This window comes from Anomaloglossus baeobatrachus, chromosome 1 (genome assembly GCF_048569485.1).
Source record: "Anomaloglossus baeobatrachus isolate aAnoBae1 chromosome 1, aAnoBae1.hap1, whole genome shotgun sequence".
Lineage (NCBI taxonomy): Eukaryota > Metazoa > Chordata > Amphibia > Anura > Aromobatidae > Anomaloglossus > Anomaloglossus baeobatrachus.
This window is the reverse complement of record NC_134353.1, coordinates 597,860,189-597,886,531: the sequence shown is the minus strand read 5'-3', so window position 1 is coordinate 597,886,531 and position 26,343 is coordinate 597,860,189. Positions and strand designations below refer to the sequence as shown.

The 26,343-nt window shown below is 48.0% G+C and overlaps 1 protein-coding gene across 1 annotated transcript in view; it reads right to left on the bottom strand.

The window, feature by feature from the left end:
• VPS13A (vacuolar protein sorting 13 homolog A) overlaps nucleotides 1–26,343 on the bottom strand; it is a 368,017-nt gene that overhangs the window by 52,488 nt on the left and 289,186 nt on the right. Inside the window, exons 59-67 of the mRNA XM_075318171.1 lie at nucleotides 17,577–17,685; nucleotides 16,320–16,433; nucleotides 13,891–14,036; nucleotides 13,719–13,800; nucleotides 11,325–11,438; nucleotides 9,969–10,044; nucleotides 1,872–2,035; nucleotides 695–740; nucleotides 483–606 (exon numbers count right to left, since the gene is read on the bottom strand). Of these exons, the coding sequence (XP_075174286.1) occupies nucleotides 483–606; nucleotides 695–740; nucleotides 1,872–2,035; nucleotides 9,969–10,044; nucleotides 11,325–11,438; nucleotides 13,719–13,800; nucleotides 13,891–14,036; nucleotides 16,320–16,433; nucleotides 17,577–17,685 (975 nt within the window). The remainder of the gene's footprint in view (nucleotides 1–482; nucleotides 607–694; nucleotides 741–1,871; nucleotides 2,036–9,968; nucleotides 10,045–11,324; nucleotides 11,439–13,718; nucleotides 13,801–13,890; nucleotides 14,037–16,319; nucleotides 16,434–17,576; nucleotides 17,686–26,343) is intronic.

Here is a 26,343-nt window from a genome sequence, read left to right as displayed (position 1 = left end):
TGAGTCTAAACCACGGATCCTTGCCTTTCCTGTCCAACAGCAAAAGAAAGCCAGGGAAGGCATGGATCAGATTTACCAAAGGAATTATCCATGCCACTGCTGAGGGCACCTTGAAAGAAGAAGGGACAGAATGGCAATCTTAGCAGAGAAGGCAAAAGAAGACCACCAGGTAGGGTGACTATAAATGTGAAATGTATAGGCCATCTAACAATACTATCTCAAGAAATCATTGAAACGCCAGGCCAGAACAGATGACAGAATGGATGTAGGAAATTATGCCCGAAGAATTATGTCACCATACAGATCCTAAAATCGCCAAACAATATACATTGTCCCCTTTAAATAACAAGGAAATAAATTGTTAACAGGGATTTATACATATACTGCTGTAAATACAGTGATGACAACATCACTTCTTGAAAATGTGATTAATAGCTCTGAAATGAAGCTGTATACATAAAAGACTGTACATAATGCATTACCTCTTGATGCCCTGGAACGTGCTGCTGGCCATGTCTATGATGCCTCCTGTTGGCCTGGTTACAGCACCCACTAATCCTTTCCCAATTCCTTTAAAAAATCCAGCTGCGCCTTCTTTCTGAGCACCTAACAAACAAATTGTGTGAAATGTTATAGAAACCTTGACAATCAGAATTGCAAATCATTGTTATTGAAACAGATTGAGTCAGTGTACCTTTAATTGGTTTTGTAACAATCCCTGTAATTCCACTGACAAAGCCCTGAGGATAAAGAATAAAGAGTGACTCACAATCATAAAATGCTGACACATACTGGTCATAAGTGCCATAAGAGAAACTGTTCTAAAAACTGACTGGGCAGAGAAAACCAAGGACTGGTGACCATTTCATAGGCTTCTTACACCAATGCAACACTTGCTACCTCGAGGAATGGTAGGTATACTAAGATCAAAACACTTAAAGGGGTTGTCTAGGCAAAGAGAAAAGTTTGCTGGGGGTTTGGCGCTGTAAAAAGAATAAAGTACCATATTTTTCTGTTTATAAGACGCACCAGATTTTAAGACAAACCCCAAACTTAGGTAAAAAAAAGGGTGAATAAAAAAAAAAAAAAGGGTCCATCTTATAATCCGTTGGTGTCTTACCAAAGGGGAGCGGCAGCGGTGCACAGCATTGCTCCTGACTCCTACTACCCCTCTCCATCACCCCCGGTAAGCTACATTTGGATTTTAAGATGCACCCCTCACTTTCCTCCCAAATTTTTGGGAGTAACAGTGCATCTTGTAATCATAAAAATACGGTAATTGATACTCACCTACTGACACCAACCTGGATTCTGCACAGGCCACTCCATGGTCTTCTCTGACATAGGAAGAGAAGGAAAAAACGGTTTCACCAACAGGAAGTCTGCTGTGGCCTGTGATTAGCTGCAGCAGTCAAGTGACACTATCAATGTGTCATAAGATGTTTTTCTGATGGTGGGATGCCACGCAGGATCCAGGTGGGTGTCGGTAGCGATCACTTACTTTATTGTTTTCTACAGCTCCAAATCCCTGGGGAATTATTTTTGCCTGGATAACCCCTTTATCCCTTTGAAATAATTAACATAACAAGTATTTCTAACACATAATTAAAAATACATCTGTAATAGCAATGCTGCATATACCGTAAATTAATTTCTTCCAGGAAGATGTTGGCAGATGACCAACATTTCACTTAGTTAAGTCATCATTTTGTTTAGTTACAACAGACAAAAGTGCACATACCCACAAACACATGGTGAACAACTAGAAAAATCTTTCAAAACACGTTAAGTACAAAAAAAAAAAAAAAAAGACCAAAAAGGTATTGAATAGAAATTCTAGGTAACACTATAGATTTACTGATATCCCTTACAGATACAAGGCCTTTTCCTCCACGTGTAAGACCTTCCCTGATGCCGCTTGGTTGCTTGTTCATGGCTTCTCTACGCTTCTGTTGATATTCTTCGTCCATGGTAATGGCTGCTACACCTTTAGCCATAGCACTTGTGATCCTAGAGGCTGCTCCAGCTAAACCACCTAGAAAAAATTAACCAGGATTACATTTAGCACATAGAAATAGGGAAAGATACAAAAAGATTGCTACAGTTTGCAACAGCTCAAAGGTCAGGTAAATTGTAAAGTAAGATTGCCAAGAAAAAAAGTATACGTTATGGCCCTTGTTTGAGGTCAGTAAAAGAAAATGGCAGAAGTCGTGCATAGGGTATACAATGATTTCTTGGCACTGGTGGCGATGCCTTATTACTTGAACATATGTCTCCAGGAACATGTCAGTAGGCCTTTCATATTTCACACTGTTTCACTACTATAGTTAAGGCCCCGTCACACTAAGCAACATCGCTAGCAACATCGCTGCTAACGAACAACTTTTGTGACGTTGCTAGCGATGTTGCTGTGTGTGACATCCAGCAACAACCTGGCCCCTGCTGTGAGGTCGTTGGTTGTTGCTGAATGTCCTGGGCCATTTTTTAGTTGTTGCTCTCCCGCTGTGAAGCACACATCGCTGTGTGTGACAGCGAGACAGCAACAACTAAATGTGCAGGCAGCAGGAGCCGGCTTCTGCGGAGGCTGGTAACCACAGTAAACATCGGGTAACCAAGAAGCCCTGTCCTTGGATACCCGATATTTACCTTTGTTACCAGCCTCCGCCGCTCTCCCTGTCAGTGCCGGCTCCTGCTCTGTGCACATGTAGCTGCAGGACACATCGGGTTAATTAACCCGATGTGTGCTGTAGCTATGAGAGCAAGGAGCCAGCGCTAAGCATTGTGCGCTGCTCCCTGCTCTGTGCATATGTAGCTGCAGCACACATCGGGTAATTAACCCGATGTGTGCTGTAACTAGGAGAGCAAGGAGCCAGCGCTAAGCATTGTGCGCTGCTCCCTGCTCTCTGCACGTGTAGCTGCAGCACACATCGGGTAATTAACCCGATGTGTGCTGTAACTAGGAGAGCAGGGAGCCAGCGCTCAGTGTGCGCTGCTCCCTGCACGTGTAGCTCCGTGCGCTGGTAACCAAGGTAAATATCGGGTTGGTTACCCGATATTTACCTTAGTTACCAAGCGCAGCATCTTCCACGCGGTGCTGGGGGCTGGTCACTGGTTGCTGGTGAGCTCACCAGCAACTTGTGTAGCGACGCTCCAGCGATCCCTGCCAGGTCAGGTTGCTGGTGGGATCGCTGGAGCGTCTCAGTGTGACATCTCACCAGCAACCTCCTAGCAACTTACCAGCGATCCCTATCGTTGTTGGGATCGCTGGTAAGTTGCTTAGTGTGACTGGACCTTTAGGCTGTGTTCACTCGTTGTAGCTTAATTGCATCAATTGTGTTTGCTTTTATGGCTTTGGTCTGGTGAAAAAGAACTGCTGTGTTTGTGCACTCCTGGAAAACCATGATAAAAAATCTGTACCAACGCTTCAGAGTAGAATGTAGGCTTAACACAAATAGTCCACCAACAGATGTTAATTAAGGCCTTGTTTCATTTTTTCCACCATCTGGCGTTTCCTGAATTTATCATAGAGATTTATATGTGGCCCAGTCCGTTAGTTGTCACACCAGATTGTTTCTAGACTTGGATCCAAAATTGTTGTGTGCAATAGCCTTTATCCAGCTATGGACACAGGACCAGTGCACAAGCAGTCATCAGTTCTGCCCAGCTCCAAGTTAGAAGAATTGGCCAGACAATGCTGAGGTATAGAAATCAGCCTTACTACAGAAGACCATCACTTCTCTTATAAGCTACCATATACTATAATCACACCTAGTCAGGACACAGAGTAAAGAAATATTCTAGACAGATACAGTAATGGCCAAAAGTGTTGAAATTATTGCAGAAAAAACGGATTTTTGTGTACTCACCGTAAAATCGTTTTCTCTTAGCCATCATTGGGGAACACAGGACCATGGGACACAGGACCATGGGTGTTATGCTGCCTATCCATAGGAGGACACTAAGTAGATGCAAAAGCATAGCTGCTCTTCTGCAGTATATACCCCCTGGCCGGGCCAGGCAACCTCAGTTTTAGTACACAAGCAGTAGGAGAAAAAAAAACCCAGTAAAAACTTCTCAACAGAGGAACATGAGAAAAAAGGAGTCATAGCCAAATAAGGTACTGAGAGAACCAAGGCCCAACAGGGCAACAGCGTGGGTACTGTGTCCCCCAATGATGGCTAAGAGAAAACGATTTTACGGTGAGTACACAAAAATCCGTTTTTCTCTGACGCCTCATTGGGGGACACAGGACCATGGGACGTCCTAAAGTAGTCCATGGGTCGGAAAAATAAAAACAAGACAACGCAACCCAAGGACTAGGAACCAGTCCCAGACAGCCTGGAGCACCTACTGAGAGAGGTGCTCTACTGCCGTTTGCAGAATTTTCCTACCCAGATTTGCCTCAGCTGAAACCTGGGTATGGACTCTGTAATGCTTTGAAAACGTATGTAGGCTAGACCAGGTCGCAGCCTTACACACCTGTTCCACTGAAGCCTGATGCCGAATGGCCCACGAAGTGCCAACTACTCCCGTGGAATGAGCCCGCAGCCCACTAGGAATGGGCTTGAGTTGCAAGCGGTAGACTTCCTGGATCGCAGAGCGAATCCAGCGAGCTAGAGTCGCCTTTGAAGCTGCCTGTCCCTTCTTAGGCCCCTCAGGAATGACAAACAAAGAGTCCGTTTTCCTAAAGGGGGCTGTCCTGGATATGTAATATCTGAGAGCTCTGACGAGGTCTAACGAATGCAGAGACCTTTCCACCCTATGAACTGGGTGTGGACAAAAGGAAGGCAGAACAATGTCCTCTTTCAAATTAAACAGGGTAGGAACCTTTGGAAGAAAATCCGGAAAGGGGGCGCAGAACCACCTGTCCTGGTGAAAGATCAGAAAAGGCTCGAGGCAAGAGAGTGCTGCCAGCTCCGAAACCCGTCTGATGGACGTAATTGCCACCAGGAATGTTACCTTCCAGGACAGAACAGCAAGGGAGGATTCCTTGAGAGGTTCAAAGGGAGACCTCTGGAGACCGTCCAGAACGAGATTGAGGTCCCATGGGTCCAGCGGCCGTTTGTACGGAGGAACTAGATGGGAAACGCCCTGGAGGAAGGTCTTGACTTGCGGTTTTTGAGCCAGGCGGCATTGGTAGAAGATTGAGAGCGCTGAGACCTGCCCTTTAAGGGAACTGAGAGACAACCCTGCTTGCAAGCCAGACTGTAGAAAGTCGAGAATTCTAGGAATGGCCAGAGGAATAGGCTGGACGTTAGTTTCTCTGCACCATGAAAGGAAGATTTTCCACGTACGGTGGTTAATGCGGGATGAAGCAGACTTTCGGGCGCTGATCATGGTGGAAATAACCTCGGGGGAGAATCCCGCTCTTGTTAATACCCAGGTCTCAATGGCCATGCCGTCAGCTTCAGGGCTCTGGAGTTCTGATGGGAAATGGGCCCTTGGGTCAGCAAGTCTGGGATGTCTGGAAGGCGCCACAGTATATCTGCGAGCATTTGTACTAATTCGGCGTACTAGGCGCGCCTGGGCCAGTCCGGTGCTATCAGTATCACCGGGACTCCCTCTGCCTTGATCTTCCTGATTACCCGCGGCAGCAAGGCAGGCGGAAATGGTACCAGGAGCAGACTAGAGCATCCGCGCTGATGGACTGCGGGTCGCGTGACCTGGCTATGAACGCGGGTACCTTTGCGTTCAACCTTGAGGCCATTAGATCCACGTCTGGTGTGCCCCAGCGAGTGCAGATGTGTAGAAACACTTCTGGGTGGAGAGACCATTCTCCGGCGGCCAGGCCTTGGCGACTGAGAAAGTCTGCTGCCCAGTTCTCTACCCCCGGTATGTGTACCGCTGATATCACTGACCCCGTTGATTCGGCCCAGCTGAGGATCTTGTGGGCCTCGAGATAAGCCGCTTTGCTGCGGGTGCCCCCCTGCCGATTGATATAGGCTACAGCTGTCGCATTGTCCGATTGGACTCGAATCTGACGACCCGCTAGCAGAGGCTAGAACGCTCTGAGCGCGAGGAAGATCGCGCGGAGTTCCAGGATGTTGATGGGAAGGAAAGACTCCTGGGGCGTCCAACGTCCTTGAGCAGTGTGGTGCCGGTACACTGCTCCCCAGCCCAGGAGGCTGGCGTCCGTGGTCAGGACCAGCCAGTTCACTGGGAGAAAAGATCTCCCCTTCGATAGGGATGAGGACCGAAGCCACCAGCGGAGTGCGTACCTGACTGAAGGCGTCAGGTGAAGATGTCTGTCCAGGGAGAAGGGGCTCTTGTCCCAGGCCGCTAGAAGGGCTAGCTGCAGTGGGCGGAGGTGCAGTTGAGCAAAGAGTACTGCTTCCATAGCCGCCCCCATCCTGCCGAGCACCTTCATGCCGAATCGAATGGAGCGAGACGGAGGACGTAGAAGTCAGCGTACCGGTCGTTGAAGAGCGATCGCCTTGTCCAGGGGGAGATAGATCAAGCCCCGAAGGGTGTCCAGGGACATGCCCAGGAAGGTGATCTACGAATTGAAAGTGGGAGTCCTGAACTGCGAAGCGGAGGATCTTTTGGTGATCTGGGGCGATGGGTATGTGCAGGTACGCGTCCTTGATGTCTATGGAAGCGAGGAATTCCCCTTCGACCATGGATGCAATAATGGACCTTAGGAACTCCATTCTGAATCTCCGTACGTGCACATGTTTGTTCAGGTGTTTGAGGTCCCGGATGGGTCGAACTGACCCATCCTTTTTGGGGACCACAAAGAGGTTGGAATAAAAACCCCTGAACTTCTAGTCGTCCGGGACAGGTATTATCACTACTGCTGTTTGGAGCGAGTGGATTGCTGAGAAAAAAGCTTTGCGTCGTTTTCGAGTCTTTGGGGGGTTTGAGAGAAAGAACCGACTCGGGGGTCGGATCCGAAATTCTATGTGGTAACCGGAAGACACAAGGTCTCGCATCCATTTGTCGTCTGAGGCGTCAACCCAGATGTGTTGAAAGAGCCGCAGTCGACTTACTACAATGAGTGTGTCTTCCGGGGGGCCGAAGGAGTCATGAGGGGGGAAAACGTCGTGGACGAGTCTCCCTAGTCCTGGACTGTTTCGGTCTAGGCTGCCATGACGCATGGTCAGTGGTAGTGGATGGGGGATCCTCCACATGCAGAGTTTGGTTGATTGCTACTGTAAAGGAGTCTATTGCAGTTTGATCATCTGGGGGTGATGAAACCAAGGAATCCTCCTGGTAGAAACAGCATTCTCCCTCCTCCAGTTCTTAAGAAGCTGTGGAGCGTGTGGGAGAGCCTGCCCTGTGTGCTCCCGAGGGAGCGCCCTGGGGGCTATGAGGGAGTGCTGGAGACACCCGGCCGTGTGCTCTTTTCCTGATTCCTGCAACCGGTGAAGCATGTGCCCGGATTACCTCAGAAGGATCCTCCATAGGGGTATCCTCAGGCCGTGTTCCATCCAGGGGCCCAGAAGGGTGTGGAGGACGCCATTGCATAGCCAGAACCAGGTTCTTTGACAGTTTTTCCATGGATTGGGACAGAAACTGTGCCCATTCCGGTGGGCTGGGAGCCCTAGGCTCTGGGCTGACTGTTGCGGCGGTAGTGGCGGGGGGGTCTTGGGGGGCTATAGGGGCACAGGACTCACAGAGAGAAGAGGGTGGTAGCTCAGCGTGGCAGGCAGTGCAGGCTGAGTAATAGACTATGTGAGCCTCAGCGCTCTTTGTGCCCTTAGAATTCTGCATATTCCTAATAGGAGTATGCCAGGAGGGGGAACAATGGTCAGCAGAGCTACAAGTGAAGCAAATACCTCACCAGAATCAGCCGATGTCCCTGCGTCCTCAGGAAGGAGTAAGTTCTGTGGAGATCTTTGCATGCTTTTCGGGGGGTGGGGGGAGCTTATCGCGGCCCGCGGGGGGCGGGGCTTAGCGCTAAAAGAGCGCCAAGAAGAAGTCTGTGTGCCCCCCTGCTGTCTGTAGCAAAAAATGGCGGGAAGGGAGCTTCTGTGACAGTTTTTCTCCCCCTCCATCCAGTCAGCACACAGCTTGTCACCGTGGATTATCTCTGCCGGCTTTACTGCAATCAGAGCATGCAGCTAGAGCAAATAAACAAAGCAAACAAACAGTGTGAGTTCCTGAGCTCTGGGTCCTTTGATTTTCTGCAAACAGCAAGGGACTTCCCCCCTCCTCCAGCCAGCAAGCTAGAGAAAAATTAACACTGTGTGTTCAGGATCCCTGGGGCTCTCCTCCTTGCAATCAGCAAGGGACTTTCTCATAATAAAATACTGTGAATTCAGTAGTCCTGGGAGCCTTCCCCGTGTTTTCTCCCTTTGTCTGGGAAACCAGTCAGGGGGGATCTCACCTTAACACTGCTTCAGTCCAGGCAGTGGAAATAGCAGAGTCAACTTGCTGTGACAGTTTTTCTCCCTGTGTCCGGCCACACAGCCTGCAAAGAGGGGCTGAGGAATTGTGCCTCTGCCCTGGGCTCTGGAAAATCGGTGTCTGTGGGACCAGTCGTCCAGTAAAAGGCAGCCCAGGATCCAGCGTCGCAGGAGGGGGTACGTGGAGGCAGCACTCCGCGTTGCCGCCCGTTGATGGTATTGGGGGATCGGTCCCAAAAGGAAACCGTCGCCCTCAAAAAATAACAAAACCTTGAAAGATGTGCCTCCTACAGACACTAAGCTAAAACTGAGGTTGCCTGGCCTGGCCAGGGGGTGTATACTGCAGAGGAGGAGCTATGCTTTTGCATCTACTTAGTGTCCTCCTATGGATAGGCAGCATAACACCCATGGTCCTGTGTCCCATGGTCCTGTGTCCCCCAATGAGGCCTCAGAGAAAATAAGTATTTCCACCAAAAATTATTACAATTGCAAATGGTTTGTTATCCACATGTTTGTTTTCTTTGTGTGTATTGGAACAAAACAACAAAATAGAGAGAGGAAAAAAAGGCAATTTGAACATAATTTCATACAGAACCCCAAAAATGGGCTGGGCAATGTTGTTAGTACCTATGCAAAATTGTCGGCAATTGACTTGGTTTCAAGCAAGTGATGATAGTTTAAACTCACGTGTGGCAAGTAACAAGTGTGGGCAATATGAAAATCCCACCTGAAACCAGATAAAAAGGGGAGAAGTTGACTTTGCACTGTGTGTCTGTGTATCCCACACTAAGTATAGAGAACAGAAAGAGAAGAGAACTATCTTAAGAACCAAAATTGTTGAAAAATATCAACATTCTAAACAAATACAAGCTGTCCTACAGGCTTAGGGTGCATCAGTGCCAGTGCAAACTATCCATCGACATTTAAGAGACCCAGAAGGACCCCACTACTAACACAGAGACATAAAAAAGCTAGACTGCAGTTTGCCAAAATGTATGTGAGTAAGCCAAAATCTTGATGTAAAAGTGCCGTGTGGACAGATGGCATCAAGCTAGAAATTGTTGGCAATGCACATCACTATATCGTTTACCGAAAACGGAATGAGGCCTATAAAGGAAAGGACACAGTACATATAGTCAAATATGGTGGAGGTTTAAAGATTTTTTGGGATCGTTTTGCTGCTTCTGGCACTAGTTACCTTGACTGTGTGAAAGTTATGTCCAAATTGCCTTTTTGTCTCTGTATTTTTGTATTTGTCCAATACACACAAAGGATATAAACATGTGTATAACAAAACACGTGCGATTGTAATAAGTTTCTAGGAAAAATACTCCATTTTCCGGAACAATATCAAAGATGGCAACACTTTTGCCTATCACTGCATCACAAAATTACTGGTGACTAAATGTATAACAGCTTTAGTTCACATTATTACCCTCATCACAAAATAACCATTTAAATTTAGAACTAAAATCATCTAAAATGAAAATTCCATACTTTACATTTGAAATATTATCAAGAAGAACAATTTCTGTAGACTCTATAATTGTAAACTAGAACTAATGTATAGATATGTCATTACTCGCACTCACTGAAATTTGAAGTATTGACTTTACTTACCAACTGCTCCCCCAACAAGAGCCTTTACTCCTAATGCCATTCCCTCAACAAACTCTTCAGGTCCTTGAATGGCACCCTGCAAAAATAAAACAGAATAGATTGTATGGCATGTATACAAAAAGCCTCTAAAACAGATGACTACATGTGCCAGTTATCGGCTCCTTGAATGAGTAAGGTCATATATCATCTGAGACGCATCAGTAGTTTACATTAATTTGTGATGCCCTTAAAGTTACATGAAAAAATTAAAATAGAATGCTTTTACATAAGAGACAGACTTTCCCCCCCCCCCCCTTTTATCTGATTAAGGGTACCGTCTCACTAAACGACGTACCAGCGATTCCGACCACGATATGACCTGGTCAGGATCGCTGGTGTCTCACTACATGGTCGCTGGTGAGCTGTCAATCAGGCAGATCTCACAAGCGACCAGTGACCAGCCACCAGTGACTTGTGGAAACGATACTGCGCTTGGTACCCAAGGTAAATATCGTGTAACTAAGCAAAATACTTTGCTTGGTTACCCGATATTTACCCTTGGTTACCAGCGCACAGCGCTTAGCGCTGGCTCCCTGCACTCGTAGCCAGGGTACACATCGGGTTACTAAGCAAAGCATAGTTACCCAATGTGCACTCTGGCTACGTGTGCAGGGAGCCAGCACTGGCAGCCTGAGAGCGGCGTACGCTGGTAACCAAGGTAAATATCGGGTAACCAAGCAAAGCGCTTCGCTTAGTTACCCGATATGTACCTTGGCTACGTGTGCAGGGAGCAGGCAGCCGGCTTCTAGCAGCTGCGGACGCTGGTAACCAAGGTAAATATCGAGTAACCAAGCAAAGCCTTTGCTTGGTTACCCGATGTGTACCTTGGTTACCAGCGTCCGCAGAAGCAAGCTCCCTGCACATTCAGATTGTTGCTCTCAGACTGTCAAACACAGCGATGTGTGCTTCACAGCGGGAGAGCAACGACCAAAAAATGAACCAGCACTGTGTGTAACGATCAGTGATTTCAGAGCAGGGGCCAGGTCGCTGCTTAGTGTCACACACAGCGAGATCGCTGATGAGGTCAGTGGTACGTCACAAAAACCGTGACTCAGCAGCGATCTCGCTAGCGATCTCGCTATGTGAGAAGTACCCCTAAGACTAGATTGTTACATCTAGCTTTAGAGTAGTTACAATCAATTCTTCAGAAGTGACTGATAAACAAACATGCTTTATCCATACAATTGAAATTCAGAAAATCCTAACTAAAACTCTGATTTTACTACTTTAGAAATCTCATTAATTCCATACATCATATTAAATAAGTTTATAAAGACTTTTACATAACCTGATAACTAAAAAAGGACACTGCATTACCTGGTAAGGTTCATAGAAGAAAGCTTCTACCCCTTCAGAAAAATCACGAAATAAGCCGAAAGGATTCCCCAGCACATCAAGTCCAAGAACAAGAACATACATTTGTTTAATTGCCTACAGAATAAGGAAACATGCAATTACAAAATTTCGTTCAATATATTAGGCTGTGCTCCCATCATGTTTGTGAAGTAAAGGGTTATTCCCATCTCGAAGATCTTATCGCAGTAGGAGTATTAATACACTGTGTGCAGAATTATTAGGCAAATGAGTATTTTGATCACATGATACTTTTTATACATGTTGTCCTACTCCAAGCTGTATAGGCTTGAGAGCCAACTACCAATTAAGTAAATCAGGTGATGTGCATCTCTGTAATGAGGGGTGTGTGTTGTGTAATTACATCAACACCCTATATAAGGTGTGCTTAATTATTAGGCAACTTCCTTTCCTTTGGCAAAGGATCAGAAGAGATTTGACGGGCTCTGAAAAGTCCAAAATTGTGAGATGTCTTGCAGAGGGATGCAACAGTCTTGAAATTGCCAAACTTTTGAATCGTGATCACCGAACAATCAAGCGTTTCATGGCAAATAGCCAATAGGGTCGCAAGAAGCGTGTTGGGCAAAAAAGGTGCAAAATAACTGCCCATGAATTGAGGAAAATCAAGTGTGAAACTGCCAAGAAGCCATTTGCCACCAGTTTGGCCATATTTCAGAGCTGCAACGTTACTGGAGTATCAAAAAGGACAAGGTGTGCCATTCTCAGAGACATGGCCAAGGTAAGGAAGGCTGAAAAACCACCACCTCTGAACAAGAAACATAAGATAAAACGTCAAGACTGGGCCAAGAAATAACTTAAGACTGATTTTTCAAAGGTTTTATGGACTGATGAAATGAGAGTGACTCTTGATGGGCCAGATGGATGGGCCAGAGCCTGGATCAGTAAAGGGCAGAGAGCTCCACTTCGACTCAGATGCCAGCAAGGTGGAGGTGGGGTACTGGTATGGGCTGGTATCATCAAAGATGAACTTGCGGGACCTTTTCAGGTTGAGGATGGAGTGAAGCTCAACTCCCAGACCTACTGCCAGTTTCTGGAAGACAACTTCTTCAAGCAGTGGTACAGGAAGAAGTCTATCGTTCAAGAAAAACATGATTTTCATGCAGGACAATGCTCCATCAAATGCATCCAAATACTTCACAGCGTGGCTGGCCAGTAAAGATCTAAAAGATGAAATAATAATGACATGGCCCCCTTGTTCACCTGATCTGAACCCCATAGAGAGCCTGTGGTCCCTCATAAAATGTAAGATTTACAGGGAGGTAAAACCGTACACCTCTCGGAACAGTGTCTGGGAGGCTGTGGTGGCTGCTGCACGCAATGTTGATTGTAAACAGATCAAGCAACTGACAGAATCTATGGATGGTAGGCTGTTGAGTGTCATCATAAAGAAAGGTGGCTATATTCGTCACTAATTTTTTTGGGTTTTGTTTTTGCATGTCAGAAATGTTTATTTCTAAATTTTGTGCAGTTATATTGGTTTATCTGGTGAAAATAAACAAGTGAGATGGGAATATATTTGGTTTTTATTAAGTTGCCTAATAATTCTGCACAGTAATAGTTACCTGCACAAACAGATATCCTCCTAAGATAGCCAAATCTAAAAAAAAAACCACTCCAACTTCCAAAAATATTAGGCTTTGATATTTATGAGTCTTTTGGGTTGATTGAGAACATAGTTGTTGATAAATAATAAAAAAAAATCTCTAAAATACAACTTGCCTAATAATTATGCACACAGTGTATTAGTATTATCAAATACCACCAATTAGAAATGTAGTATAGTTCTTCTGATTCACTATGTTGCTTATCTCATCTGCAGGGCATTGCAGGACTTTAGGTATTCTGCAATGCCCTGCACATGAGGTAAGCGACATAGTGAAGCAGAAGAACTATACATTTCTAATTGGAGGTATTTGCTAATATTCTATTATTATTATTATTATTATTTCTACTATGACACCTACTACATATTACGATTGGATCTTGGAGATGGGAATAACCTTTTAGGTTTGGCATATATGCTGGCAAAAGCTCCCAGCACATACAGCAATTGTACACATAGGCCACCAATTAGCTAGTGTACCAAATAGTGTTTTTTTCTTTAGATTTTTGTATGCGGCATACAACAGTAGTTGGACACATGTATATACATTTGACGGTATTTACAAGATACAATGGGTTTTTTTTGTGAAACACAGATCTTGGCAGAAGCCAACCGAGGCATTATGTCAGGATCTGTTCAGCAGATTATTTTAACCACCATGAAATTAAGAGAATGAATATAATCTTGAAGTCGGACGTAAAATACATCATATTATATAATAGTTATTCACTTACTTGTCTTGAGTAATGTCTAATGACTTCCCACTGCAGCTCCTGTGTTGAGTAAACTTGATTTTTAATCTCAAAAAATGCCAACCTGCAAATGAAGAAGAAAAAAAAAGGGTACTACTATTAAGATATAAAGAATCTAACTTATGAAAATAACCATACTGAAGGTAGCACCTACTTAAACACAACATCCTGCACGTCCGTCAGGGTGGCACCAATACTCTTTAACAAAAGGTTTAGTGACTGAACAGGAATCAGCTCTTTATCTCGAAGTTCCTTATTCCCATCATCTCCACCAGTGCTCAGAGAAAAACTTAAATGAAGCTACAAGAAAAGAAAGAAGGCAACGACATTATAGCAGAAGTAACCTGAAACGCGTGCCCCAGTGCAAAAAGTGTAATTACCCATGCACCAGGCCGTAAGACTGAGACCTGGGCACTCCCTGAACCTACATCCCAGCTGAAACTTATACAGAAAGAGAAAATAAGCATTAACCTTTTGTTTTAAAGCCGGGGCCACACAGGGCACCACTGCGATCCTCGCATGACACTCGGCTCATGCTGGCAGCACAGCAGGAGCCGAGTGTCACTGCGACTGATGTCCGATCTTTCGGGGGGCGGGCCAGCACTGAGGAGGGGGCGAGAGGAATTTATTTCCATATCTCCTCCTTTGCCGGTTATTGCCATTCTCACCCTCGCAGTACACCGGTGTATAGCGAGTGCAGTGCAATTTTTCTCTCGCCCCATAGATTTGAATGGATGCGAGAGAAACAAGGATCGCATTACACCCGCAGCATGCTGCGACTGTTTTCTCGGTCCGATTAGGTCTGAGAAAATAATTGAACATGGGTGCTGGCACATAGGCTGATATTGTTTTATCGCATTTCACTCGCTTCGATTTTCATGCCATGTGTCTTAGGTCTAATAACCAGGGAATTTTTTGTTGTAATGCTTTTAATTTTAACTCCACCTAATTCCAAGAGACATAACCCTTTAATTTTTCCATCAACAGCCATATGAGAGCTTGTTTTTTGGGGGGACAAATTCAAAATGCAGTTATGAATGGCATAATTCATTTTACCATACAATGTACTGGAAATGGAAAAAAAAAATCAAGTTTGGTGAAACTTTATAAGACGCAATTTCATCATGGTTTCTGGATTTTGCTTCTACAGAATTCATTCTGCAGTAAAAATTGCAGCAATACATCTTTTCATTTTTTTGTAATGATGTAAAATGTCTGAATTAAAAAAAAAAAAAAAGAATAAATTGATTTGTGTCTTTATGTTTCAAGACTTCACTTTTTGGTTAGTTTTTTTGTACCTTGAGTTGAGGTTTTTATTGACACTATTTTCGGTACATATTATGCTTTGATTGATTTACATTGGATTTTTTTGGGGAAGTGCAAAAATTGAAAAATGGCAGTTCTGTTATGATTTTTTTTTTCTTATTGGCATTTTAATATATGGTTTAAATAATTATACAGTTTGATAGGTCTGACTTTTTTTTTTTTTAGACACAATACAAAATATGTTTGTTTTTTAAATGTCTTTAATTTTGAAAGGTTAATTAAATTTTCATATATTTTGTACTTATTTTATTTATTAAAAAAAAAAAAAAAAAGCTGTTTTTCTTATTTCTATTTTATTTTTTAGTCCTCTTAGCTTTCAAAATATGCTTCACTACTACAATATTGGATTATAAAGTGAAATTGCGGATCATCTGTGACGCGCAGCCTCGTCATAGGGCGAGGATCAAGGTGGCAGTTACAGGGGCTTTTAGCTGGACCTTGGCTGCCATAGTAACCCATCAGTTACCCGCGATTACTTTATTAAATGCTGCTATCAGAGACTTACAGCAGCATTAAGGTGGTTAAACTACAATGATCAGAGCACAGCTGCACCGGTTCCTGCAGTTACAGGTGGTTGCTTTGTAAGGCCTCTTTCCCACATTAGTTTTTTACCATCAGTCGCAATCCGTTGTTTTGTGAAAAAATGGATCCAGTGCTGGATCCGTTTTTTTTCTCACTGAGTTGTATTAGCAACGGATTGCAATGGATGGCATCACGTTTCATCCGTTGTGCGACGGATCTGTCAAAAAGTGTTTGTCCTGCCAATGGAGCTGACGTCTACATGAACGTTTTTTGTGTGCGTCAAAAAAACAGACATCGATGGATCCGTCGGCGTCAGTCGTGTGTTATAATGGAAGCCTACGGGTGCAGGATCCGTTGCAATCCGTCAAATGATGGATTCTGGCGACAAATCTGTCTTTTAGTAACAAAGCATGCCCAGATGTGTAAATTCCTTCCTGGTCAGAAAAAGTGTTTCTCTCTGTGTCTCTCAGGTTTTCAATGGCAAATGACCTTTGCCATATAAAAAAATATATCTGCGACGGATCCGTCACATCAATCACAAGAAGGATTATGACTGGTGCAAAAAAAAACTGATGTGTGAAAGAGGCCTAAGTAACAAAGCTGGCATCTGCCATATGTGAAGTCCGCTCAGCTCCTGAGCCAGCTTCAGACTCTGCTTAACGACCTATGATGAAAATGGATTTCATAAGTCACTATTAAAGGCAGGGAAGTAAGTTGTAAAACAGTTTAAGTTACCTTAATGGGAGATATGTGGAAATCTTCATAAAGGCTGAGTTGAGAAGTACTTATTGAAGATACGGTGCTTAATTCTGCTTGAAGAGATTCTATGTCTTTCTTGAAAAGCTCCACCTATAACAAACAATATGTAGGTTATTAGCACAATTAGTAAAACAGAAGACTCTTGGGTATCTCTAAACAATGGTATATTTAGGCTCTAGTTCCCTGTTATCTCTTTATCTGAATTAAAAACAAAGTGCATCACAACCACTGCCATCAACGGATTTTCCTTTTCAAAGGAACAAGGGAGCTTTCCTTAGATTACAATAACTATTAAGCAAGAAGCATACAATAAGGGGTGCTTCACACACAGCGAGCTCGCTGCCGAGATCGCTGCTGAGTCACGTTTTTTGTGACGCAGCAGTGACCTCATTAGCGATCTCGCTGTGTGTGACACTGAGCAGCGATCTGGCCCCTGCTGCGAGATCGCTGCTCGTTACACACAGCCCTGGTTCGTTTTCTTCAAAGGCGCTCTCCCACTGTGACACACAGATCGCTGTGTGTGACAGCGAGAGAGCGACGAAATGAAGCGAGCAGGGAGCAGGAGCCGGCATCTGGCAGCTGCGGTAAGCTGTAACCAAAATAAACATCGGGTAACCAAGGTGGTTACCCGATATTTACCTTAGTTACCAGCCTCCGCAGCTCTCATGCTGCCTGTGCTGCCGGCTCCGGCTCTCTGCACATGTAGCTGCATTACACATCGGGTTAATTAACTCGATGTGTACTGTAGCTAGGAGAGCAAGGAGCCAGCGCTAAGCAGTGTGCGCGGCTCCCTGCTCTCTGCACATGTAGCTGCATTACACATCGGGTTAATTAACCTGATGTGTACTGTAGCTAGGAGAGCAAAGCTAAGCGGTGTGCGCTGGTAACTAATGTAAACATCGGGTAACCATACCCGATGTTTACCTTAGTTACCAGTGTCCACAGCTTCCAGACGCCGGCTCCGTGCAAGCGCAGCGTCGCTGCTGGCTGGGGGCTGGTCACTGGTCGCTGGTGAGATCTGCCTGTTTGACAGCTCACCAGCGACCATGTAGCGATGCAGCAGCGATCCTGACCAGGTCAGATCGCTGGTCGGATCGCTGCTGCATCGCTAAAGTGTGAAGGTACCCTTATACCCATGCCTCTACTGATGACAAAGTGATTTATCTTCTCAATAGAAAGTGATTACTTCACTGGTAACATTACTAAACTTAGGCAGCAGAATTATTGACTTACAGCTTGATCCTTAGGTACGTCCCCGCTCTGTGCAAAGAGGTCAGCAAGGGCGTACAAAAATCCAAGATCTATCCGGAGATCCATTTCTTGTATCAAAACCTTGAAATATCTGTCAACAAAATTGTAAATTGGACAATCTTTAAAATTAAGCTCCACTTATACATAATAAAGTAGTGCACCCTTAAAAGAAAAAAGAGAATTTTGTTTACTTACCGTAAATTCTTTTTCTTATAGTTCCGACATGGGAGACCTAAACCCAGTATAGCTACTGCCTCCGGAGGACACACAAAGTACTACACTCAAACGTGTAGCTCCTCCCTCCGGCTATATACACCCCCTGGATGACAATCTACCCAGTTCAGTGCAAAAGCTGAAGGAGGACATCCACCCATAAGTAGAGATAGAGTAAAACTCGGCAAGACCAGAACTCTGTCTACTAACAACAGCCGGTGAAACACACGGAACAAAAAACTGCCAACAGGCAACAGGGAGGGTGCTGGGTCTCCCATGTCGGAACTATAAGAAAAAGAATTTACGGTAAGTAAACAAAATTCTCTTTTTCTTTATCGTTCCTTATGGGAGACCCAAACCATGGGACGTTCCAAAGCAGTCCATGGGTGGGAAATAAACCAAACTGAGAAGTAGGCAAAACCTAACTTCACAAATGGGCGACAGCCGCCTGAAGAATGCGTCTGCCCAAGCTCGCATCTGCCGAAGCATGAGCATGCACTTGGTAGTGCTTCGAAAAAGTGTGCAGACTGGACCACGTGGCAGCCTGACAAACCTGCTGAGCCGTAGCCTGGTGCCTGAAAGCCCAGGAGGCGCCGACAGCTCTGGTCGAGTGCGCCTTAATCCCTGGCGGAGGAGGCACCTGAGAACACTGGTAGGCATCGGTGATAGCCGACCTGATCCAACGAGCTAGGGTCGGTTTAGAAGCAGCGAGACCCTTGCGCTGACCAGTGGTTAGCACAAAAAGTGATGTGCACCGCCTAAAAACGGCGGTGCGTGACACATAGATTCAAAGCGCCCGCACCAAATCTAAGGAGTGCAACGCCTTCTCAAAACGATGCACAGGGGCCGGACATAGAGAAGGCAATGAAATGTCCTGGTTAAGGTGGAAAGGAGACACCACCTTAGGGAGAAAGTCCGGAGTCGGACGAAGAACCACCTTGTCTTGGTGAAACACCAAAAAGGGAGATTCCGAAGAGAGCGCAGCCAAATCAGAAACTCTCCTGAGAGAAGTTATGGCTACTAGAAAAACAACTTTCTGTGAAAGTCTAAACAAAGGAACCTCCCTGAGAGGCTCAAAGGGGGGTTTCTGTAAGGCCGTGAGGACCAGATTAAGGTCCCAGGGATCCAAGGGCCGCCGGTAAGGAGGAATGATGTGAGATGTGCCCTGCATGAAGGTGCGCACCTGAGCCAGTCGGGCGATACGCCGCTGGAACAATACCGACAAAGCCGACACCTGTCCCTTGAGGGAATTGAGGGACAGACCTAGCTGTAGACCGGACTGTAGAAAAGACAGGATGGTCGGCAAGGAGAACGGCCAAGGAGCATGGTCGGAAGAGCGACACCAGGACAGGAAAATCCTCCAAGTCCTGTGGTAAATCTTGGCCGAGGAAGACTTCCGAGCCTGAGTCATGGTGGAGATGACCTCAGAGGGAATGCCTGAAGCCGTCAGGATCCAGGACTCAAGAGCCACGCCGTCAATCTGAGAGCCGCAGAATTCTGGCGGAAGAACGGACCTTGAGAGAGAAGGTCTGGGCGGTCCGGGAGATGCCACGGCACCTCTACGGACAGACGGAGCAGGTCTGGGTACCAAGCTCGCCTGGGCCAGTCCGGAGCAATGAGTATGACTCGACGGCCCTCCATTCTGATCTTGCGCAGAACCCTGGGCAAGAGCGCTAGAGGGGGAAAACACATAGGCCAGACGGAACTGAGACCAATCTTGAACCAATGCGTCTGCCACGAAGGCTTGAGGATCGTGGGAGCGAGCCACGTAAACCGGAACCTTGTTGTTGTGCCGGGATGCCATTAGATCCACTTCCGGAGTGCCCCACTTGCGGCAGATTGATCTGAACACTGACGGATGCAGGGCCCACTCGCCGTTGTCCACGGTTTGACGGCTGAGATAATCGGCCTCCCAGTTTTCCACGCCTGGGATGTGGACTGCAGATATGGTGGACTTGGAGTCCTCCGTCCACTGGAGGATTCGTTGAACCTCCAACATCGCCAGACGGCTGTGAGTCCCGCCCTGGTGATTGATGTAGGCAACCGCTGTCGCGTTGTCCGACTGAACCCGAATGTGCCTGCCCGTCAACAGGTGGTGAAAGGCTAGGAGAGCTAGAAACACAGCTCTGATCTCCAGCACATTGATCGAGAGGGCTGATTCGGACGGAGTCCAAGTGCCCTGTGCTCGGTGATGGAGAAATACTGCTCCCCAACCGGAGAGGCTGGCATCCGTGGTGAGGATCACCCAGGACGGAGTCAGGAAGGAGCGTCCCTGTGACAGAGAGAGGGGCCGAAGCCACCACTGAAGGGAGCTCCTGGCCTGTGATGACAGAGCCACCAGCCTGTGCAAGGAAGAGATCCGATTGTCCCAACAGCGGAGAATGTCCAGCTGCAGGGGACGCAGATGGAACTGGGCAAAGGGAACCGCTTCCATTGACGCCACCATCTGACCCAGCACCTGCATGAGGTGTCTGATGGAATGACGGCGGTGCCTCAGCAGAGAGCGCACCGCCAGACGAAGGGACTGCTGTTTGACTAAGGGCAACTTGACAAGTGCCGGCAGAGTCTCGAATTGCATCCCTAGGTACATAAGTACCTGGGTCGGGGTCAGAGTGGACTTGGGCAGGTTGACAAGCCACCCGAACTGAACTAGCGTGGCGAGAGTGAGAGAGAGACTCCGCTGGCAGTCTACACTGGATGAGGCCTTGACTAGAAGGTCGTCCAGGTAAGGAATCACTGCCAACCCCTGGAGGTGCAGGACCGCAACCACTGCTGCCATGACCTTGGTGAACACTCGAGGGGCCGTGGCTAAGCCAAAGGGGAGAGCCACGAATTGGAAATGTTCCTCTCCGATTGCAAAGCGTAGCCAACGCTGGTGTGAGACCGCAATAGGCACATGCAGATAGGCATCTCTGATGTCGATGGATGCCAGAAAATCTCCTTGGGTCATTGAGGCAATGACCGATCTCAGAGATTCCATGCGAAAGTGCCGCACCTGAACATGCTTGTTGAGAAGCTTGAGATCCAGGATGGGCTGGAAGGAACCGTCCTTCTTGGGGACTAGAAAGAGGTTTGAGTAGAAACCGCTGAACCGTTCCCGGGCGGGAACCGGAACAATTACCCCGTTGGCCTGCAGGGATGCCACGGCCTGAGAGAAGGCGGCGGCTTTGGAGCAGGGGGGTGTGGACAGAAAAAATCTGTTTGGCGGGCTGGAAGAAAATTCTATCCTGTAGCCGTGGGAGATGAGATCCCGCACCCACTGATCGGCGACGTGTTGAAACCACACGTCTCCAAAGTGGGAGAGCCTGCCACCGACCAAGGACGTTGCTGGCGCAGCCAGATAGTCAAGAGGAGGCTGCCTTAGTGGCAGCGGCTCCTCCGGTCTTTTGAGGACGCGGCTTTGCGCGCCAGTTTGATTTACGATCCTTGGCTGCGGTAGTGGACGAGGTCGAGGGCTTAGAGGATGACCAGTTAGAGGAACGAAAGGAACGAAACCTCGATTGGATCCTGCCCTGGACAGGTTTCCTGGCTTTAGTTTGTGGCAAGGAAGTACTCTTCCCGCCAGTAGCTTCCTTAATTATGTCATCCAGCTGTTCCCCAAACAGCCAGGACCCAGCAAAAGGGAGACTCGCAAGGTACTTCTTAGAGGAAGCGTCTGCTTTCCACTCTCGAAGCCACAAGATCCTGCGGATCGCGAGGGAGTTAGCGGAGGCCACCGCCGTGCGGTGAGAAGCCTCCAGGATGGCAGACATGGCGTAGGATGCAAAAGCCGAAGCTTGAGAAGTTAAGGCATCCATCTCAGGAATAGAGTCCCTGGTAAGGGAATGTATCTCCTCCAGAGAGGCAGAGACTGCCTTAAGAGCCCACACTGCCGCAAAAGACGGGGAGAACGAGGCTCCTGCCGCCTCATATACAGACTTGGCCAAAAGGTCAACCTGGCGGTCAGTGGGATCCTTAAGAGAAGTGCCATCAGCCACAGCTACGACTGTGCGGGCTGAGATTCTGGACACCGGAGGGTCTACCTTTGGGGACTGGGCCCATTCCTTAACCACCTCTGGTGGAAAAGGAAAACGGTCATCTGAATTACGCTTCGGAAAACGTTTGTCAGGACAGGCCCTGGGCTTGGTAACAGTGGTCTGAAAGCTGGAGTGGTTAAAAAACATACTCCTAGCTTTCTTAGGTGAGGTAAACTGGTGCATCTCTACCAGAGAGGCTTGTTCCTCTGACTCTGGTGGGTTGAGGTTCAGTACGGAGTTAATGGACGCAATCAAGTCACTAACATCCGCATCACCCTCAGACAAGTCAATGGGGTACATAGAGGTAGCGTCTGAGCCCACAGTAAACGAATCCTCCTCGCCCTGTACCTCGGCACGTGAATCAGAGCCGTGGGAAGAGGAAGGAGAAGGGTCCCTGCGTCTCCGTTTAGGGAGATGGGGTCCTAGGACATGCTCTGAGAGCTCTGCAGAGCTAGGAGCAGCAGAAGCACCCTGAGAAGGGGGCTGATGCATGGTCAGCAGTGTCCGGGACAGCTGCCCCATGAAGTCGGCAAAAGACTGGGAAATAGCTTGTGAAAAAGATGCTACCCAAGCCGGGGGTTCAGCCACCGGGGCCGGAGCAGCCGGAGGGACCCCTGAGGAGGCTCCAGGCTGAGACACAACCATATTAGCACAGGCATCACAATGTGGGTATGTGCTTGGCTCTGGCAGAATGAGCTTACATGCAGTGCATATAGCGTACATGTTTGCAGCCTTGCTCCGGGTGACAGACATGCTGCTGAGGTGGAAGCTCTGCAGCAAGAAAACACTCCTGCAGAATGTCCTGAGAGTGTAATAAAAAGCCCACAACCAGAGGTTGTGGCTTACCAGACCGCTCTCTGTGTGCCCTCCGGATTCCACAGTTCAAAGCCCAAGTGAAGCGTCAGCCCTCCTAAACAGCAGCAGCTGCAGCATCCAGCGCCGACCAGTGTAAGAACGCTGAGAAAATGGCGCTGGAAGGAGGAGGGGGGCGGGTATTAGGCCAAGAGCGGGAAAACGGAGGGCCAGGGAGAGATGCAGGGAGAGATACAGGGGAGGGAACATCTCCCCAGAGAGGAGTGCCCTCCCCTCTGCTGGCCGAGCGGTGGGCGGCGCCACGCTATGTCTCCTGTATGCATGACATGCAGAGAAGCCGAAACCGAAACTAGGCCCAAACTGAAGCCGGGGCCTAGATTTTAAAATGCGGCCGACGAGCAGGCACCCTCTGCGCGGTTCTCAGGGGAAACCCCCAGAACCGGCCGGAATTTACAGTAACGATAAAACACATACTGTCCCCCTAATAAAAGTACCCGGGACCCCTGAAAAACGTCTCAATACTTAGCTTTTGAGACGCAGGGCCAGTCCCTGAGGGGGGGTGAACGCTCCTTCCAGCAGGAACCAGACAGGGCTGCGGATGGAGACCGGTCTCCTGCAAGCAGAGAGGACCGTGACGGCTCCCACTTCAAACCAGAGCTTCTCAGAGGATGTGAAGGAGCACGGCATGTGAAGGCTCCAGCCTTGTAAAGTCAACCTTAACAGCACCGCCGACAGAGTGGGGTGTGAAGGGACATGCCGGGAGTCCAGACTGGACCCGCTTTTCTTCCAAATCTTGAAAATCAAAATAAAAATGAAAAGAAGGGAATTTTGTTTACTTACCGTAAATTCCTTTTCTTCTAGCTCTAATTGGGAGACCCAGACAATTGGGTTGTATAGGCTATGCCTCCGGAGGCCGCACAAAGTATTACACTCAAAAGTGTTAAGCCCCTCCCCTTCTGCCTATACACCCCCCGTGCTCCCACGGGCTCCTCAGTTTTGGTGCAAAAGCAAGAAGGAGGAAAAAGAATTATAAACTGGTTTAAAGTAACTTCAATCCGAAGGAATATCGGAGAACTGAAACCATTCAACATGAACAACATGTGTACACAAAAAAACAGGGGCGGGCGCTGGGTCTCCCAATTAGAGCTAGAAGAAAAGGAATTTACGGTAAGTAAACAAAATTCCCTTCTTCTTTGTCGCTCTATTGGGAGACCCAGACAATTGGGACGTCCAAAAGCAGTCCCTGGGTGGGTAAAATAATACCTCGTAAGAGAGCCGTAAAACGGCCTCTTCCTACAGGTGGGCAACCGCCGCCTGAAGGACTCGTCTACCTAGGCTGGCATCCGCCGAAGCATAGGTATGCACTTGATAGTGCTTCGTGAAAGTGTGCAGACTCGACCAGGTAGCCGCCTGACACACCTGCTGAGCCGTAGCCTGGTGCCTCAAAGCCCAGGACGCGCCCACGGCTCTGGTAGAATGGGCCTTCAGCCCTGAGGGAACCAGAAGCCCAGCCGAACGGTAAGCTTCGATAATTGGCTCCTTGATCCACCGAGCCAGGGTTGATTTGGAAGCCTGTGACCCTTTACGCTGGCCAGCGACAAGGACAAAGAGTGCATCCGAGCGGCGCAGGGGCGCCGTACGAGAAATGTAGATTCTGAGTGCTCTCACCAGATCTAACAAGTGCAAATCCTTTTCACATTGGTGAACTGGATGAGGACAAAAAGAAGGTAAGGAGATATCCTGATTGAGATGAAAGGGGGATACCACCTTAGGGAGAAATTCCGGAACCGGACGTAGAACCACCTTGTCCTGGTGAAACACCAGGAAAGGGGTTTTGCATGAAAGCGCTGCTAGCTCAGACACTCTCCGAAGTGAAGTGACTGCTACTAGAAAAACCACTTTCTGCGAAAGGCGTGAGAGAGAAATATCCCTCATTGGCTCGAATGGTGGTTTCTGAAGAGCCACCAGCACCCTGTTCAGATCCCAGGGTTCTAACGGCCGCTTGTAAGGAGGAACGATGTGACAAACCCCCTGCAGGAACGTGCGTACCTGTGGAAGTCTGGCTAGGCGCTTCTGGAAAAACACAGAGAGCGCTGAGACTTGTCCCTTAAGAGAGCCGAGCGACAAACCCTTTTCCAGTCCAGATTGAAGGAAGGACAGAAAAGTGGGCAAGGCAAAAGGCCAGGGAGAAATACCCTGAGCAGAACACCACGACAGGAAAATTTTCCACGTCCTGTGGTAGATCTTGGCCGATGTTGGTTTCCTGGCCTGTCTCATAGTGGCAATGACGTCTTGAGATAACCCTGAAGACGCTAGGATCCAGGACTCAATGGCCACACAGTCAGGTTGAGGGCCGCAGAATTCAGATGGAAAAACGGCCCTTGAGATAGCAAGTCTGGTCGGTCTGGTAGTGCCCACGGTTGGCCGACCGTGAGATGCCACAGATCCGGGTACCACGACCGCCTCGGCCAGTCTGGAGCGACGAGGATGACTCGGCGGCAGTCGGCCCTGATCTTGCGTAACACTCTGGGCAACAGTGCCAGCGGAGGAAACACATAAGGGAGCTGAAACTGCGACCAATCCTGAACTAAGGCGTCTGCCGCCAGAGCTCTGGGATCTTGAGACCGTGCCATGAACATTGGTACCTTGTTGTTGTGCCGGGACGCCATGAGGTCGACATCCGGCACCCCCCAGCGGCAACAGATCTCCTGAAACACGTCCGGGTGAAGGGACCATTCCCCTGCGTCCATGCCCTGGCGACTGAGATAATCTGCTTCCCAGTTTTCCACGCCTGGGATGTGAACTGCGGATATGGTGGAGGCCGTGGCTTCCACCCACATCAAAATCCGCCGGACTTCCTGGAAGGCTTGCCGGCTGCGTGTGCCGCCTTGGTGGTTGATGTATGCCACCGCTGTGGAGTTGTCCGACTGAATTCGGATCTGCTTGCCCTTCAGCCACTGCTGGAACGCTTTCAGGGCAAGATACACTGCCCGTATTTCCAGAACATTGATCTGAAGCGAGGACTCTTGCTGGGTCCACGTACCCTGAGCCCTGTGGTGGAGAGAAACCGCTCCCCACCTTGACAGACTCGCGTCCGTCGTGACTACTTCCCAGGATGGGGGTAGGAAGGATTTCCCCTTCGATAATGAAGTGGGAAGGAGCCACCACCGAAGGGAAGCTTTGGTCGCCTGAGAGAGGGAGACGGTCCTGTCGAGGGACGTCGGCTTCCTGTCCCATTTGCGTAAGATGTCCCATTGAAGGGGACGCAGGTGAAACTGCGCGAAAGGGACTGCCTCCATTGCTGCCACCATCTTCCCCAGGAAGTGCATGAGGCGCCTCAAGGGGTGTGACTGGCCTTGAAGGAGAGATTGTACCCCTTTCTGTAGTGACTGCTGCTTGATCAGCGGAAGCTTCACTATCGCTGAGAGGGTATGAAACTCCATGCCAAGATATGTCAGCGATTGAGCCGGTGTCAGATTTGACTTTGGAAAATTGATGATCCACCCGAAACCCTGGAGAGTCTCCAGGGTAGCGTCGAGGCTGCGTTGGCATGCCTCTTGAGAGGGTGCCTTGATCAGCAGATCGTCCAAGTACGGGATCACCGAGTGACCCTGCGAGTGTAGGAGCGCTACTACAGTAGCCATAACCTTGGTAAAAACCCGTGGGGCTGTTGCCAGGCCGAACGGCAGTGCCACGAACTGCAGGTG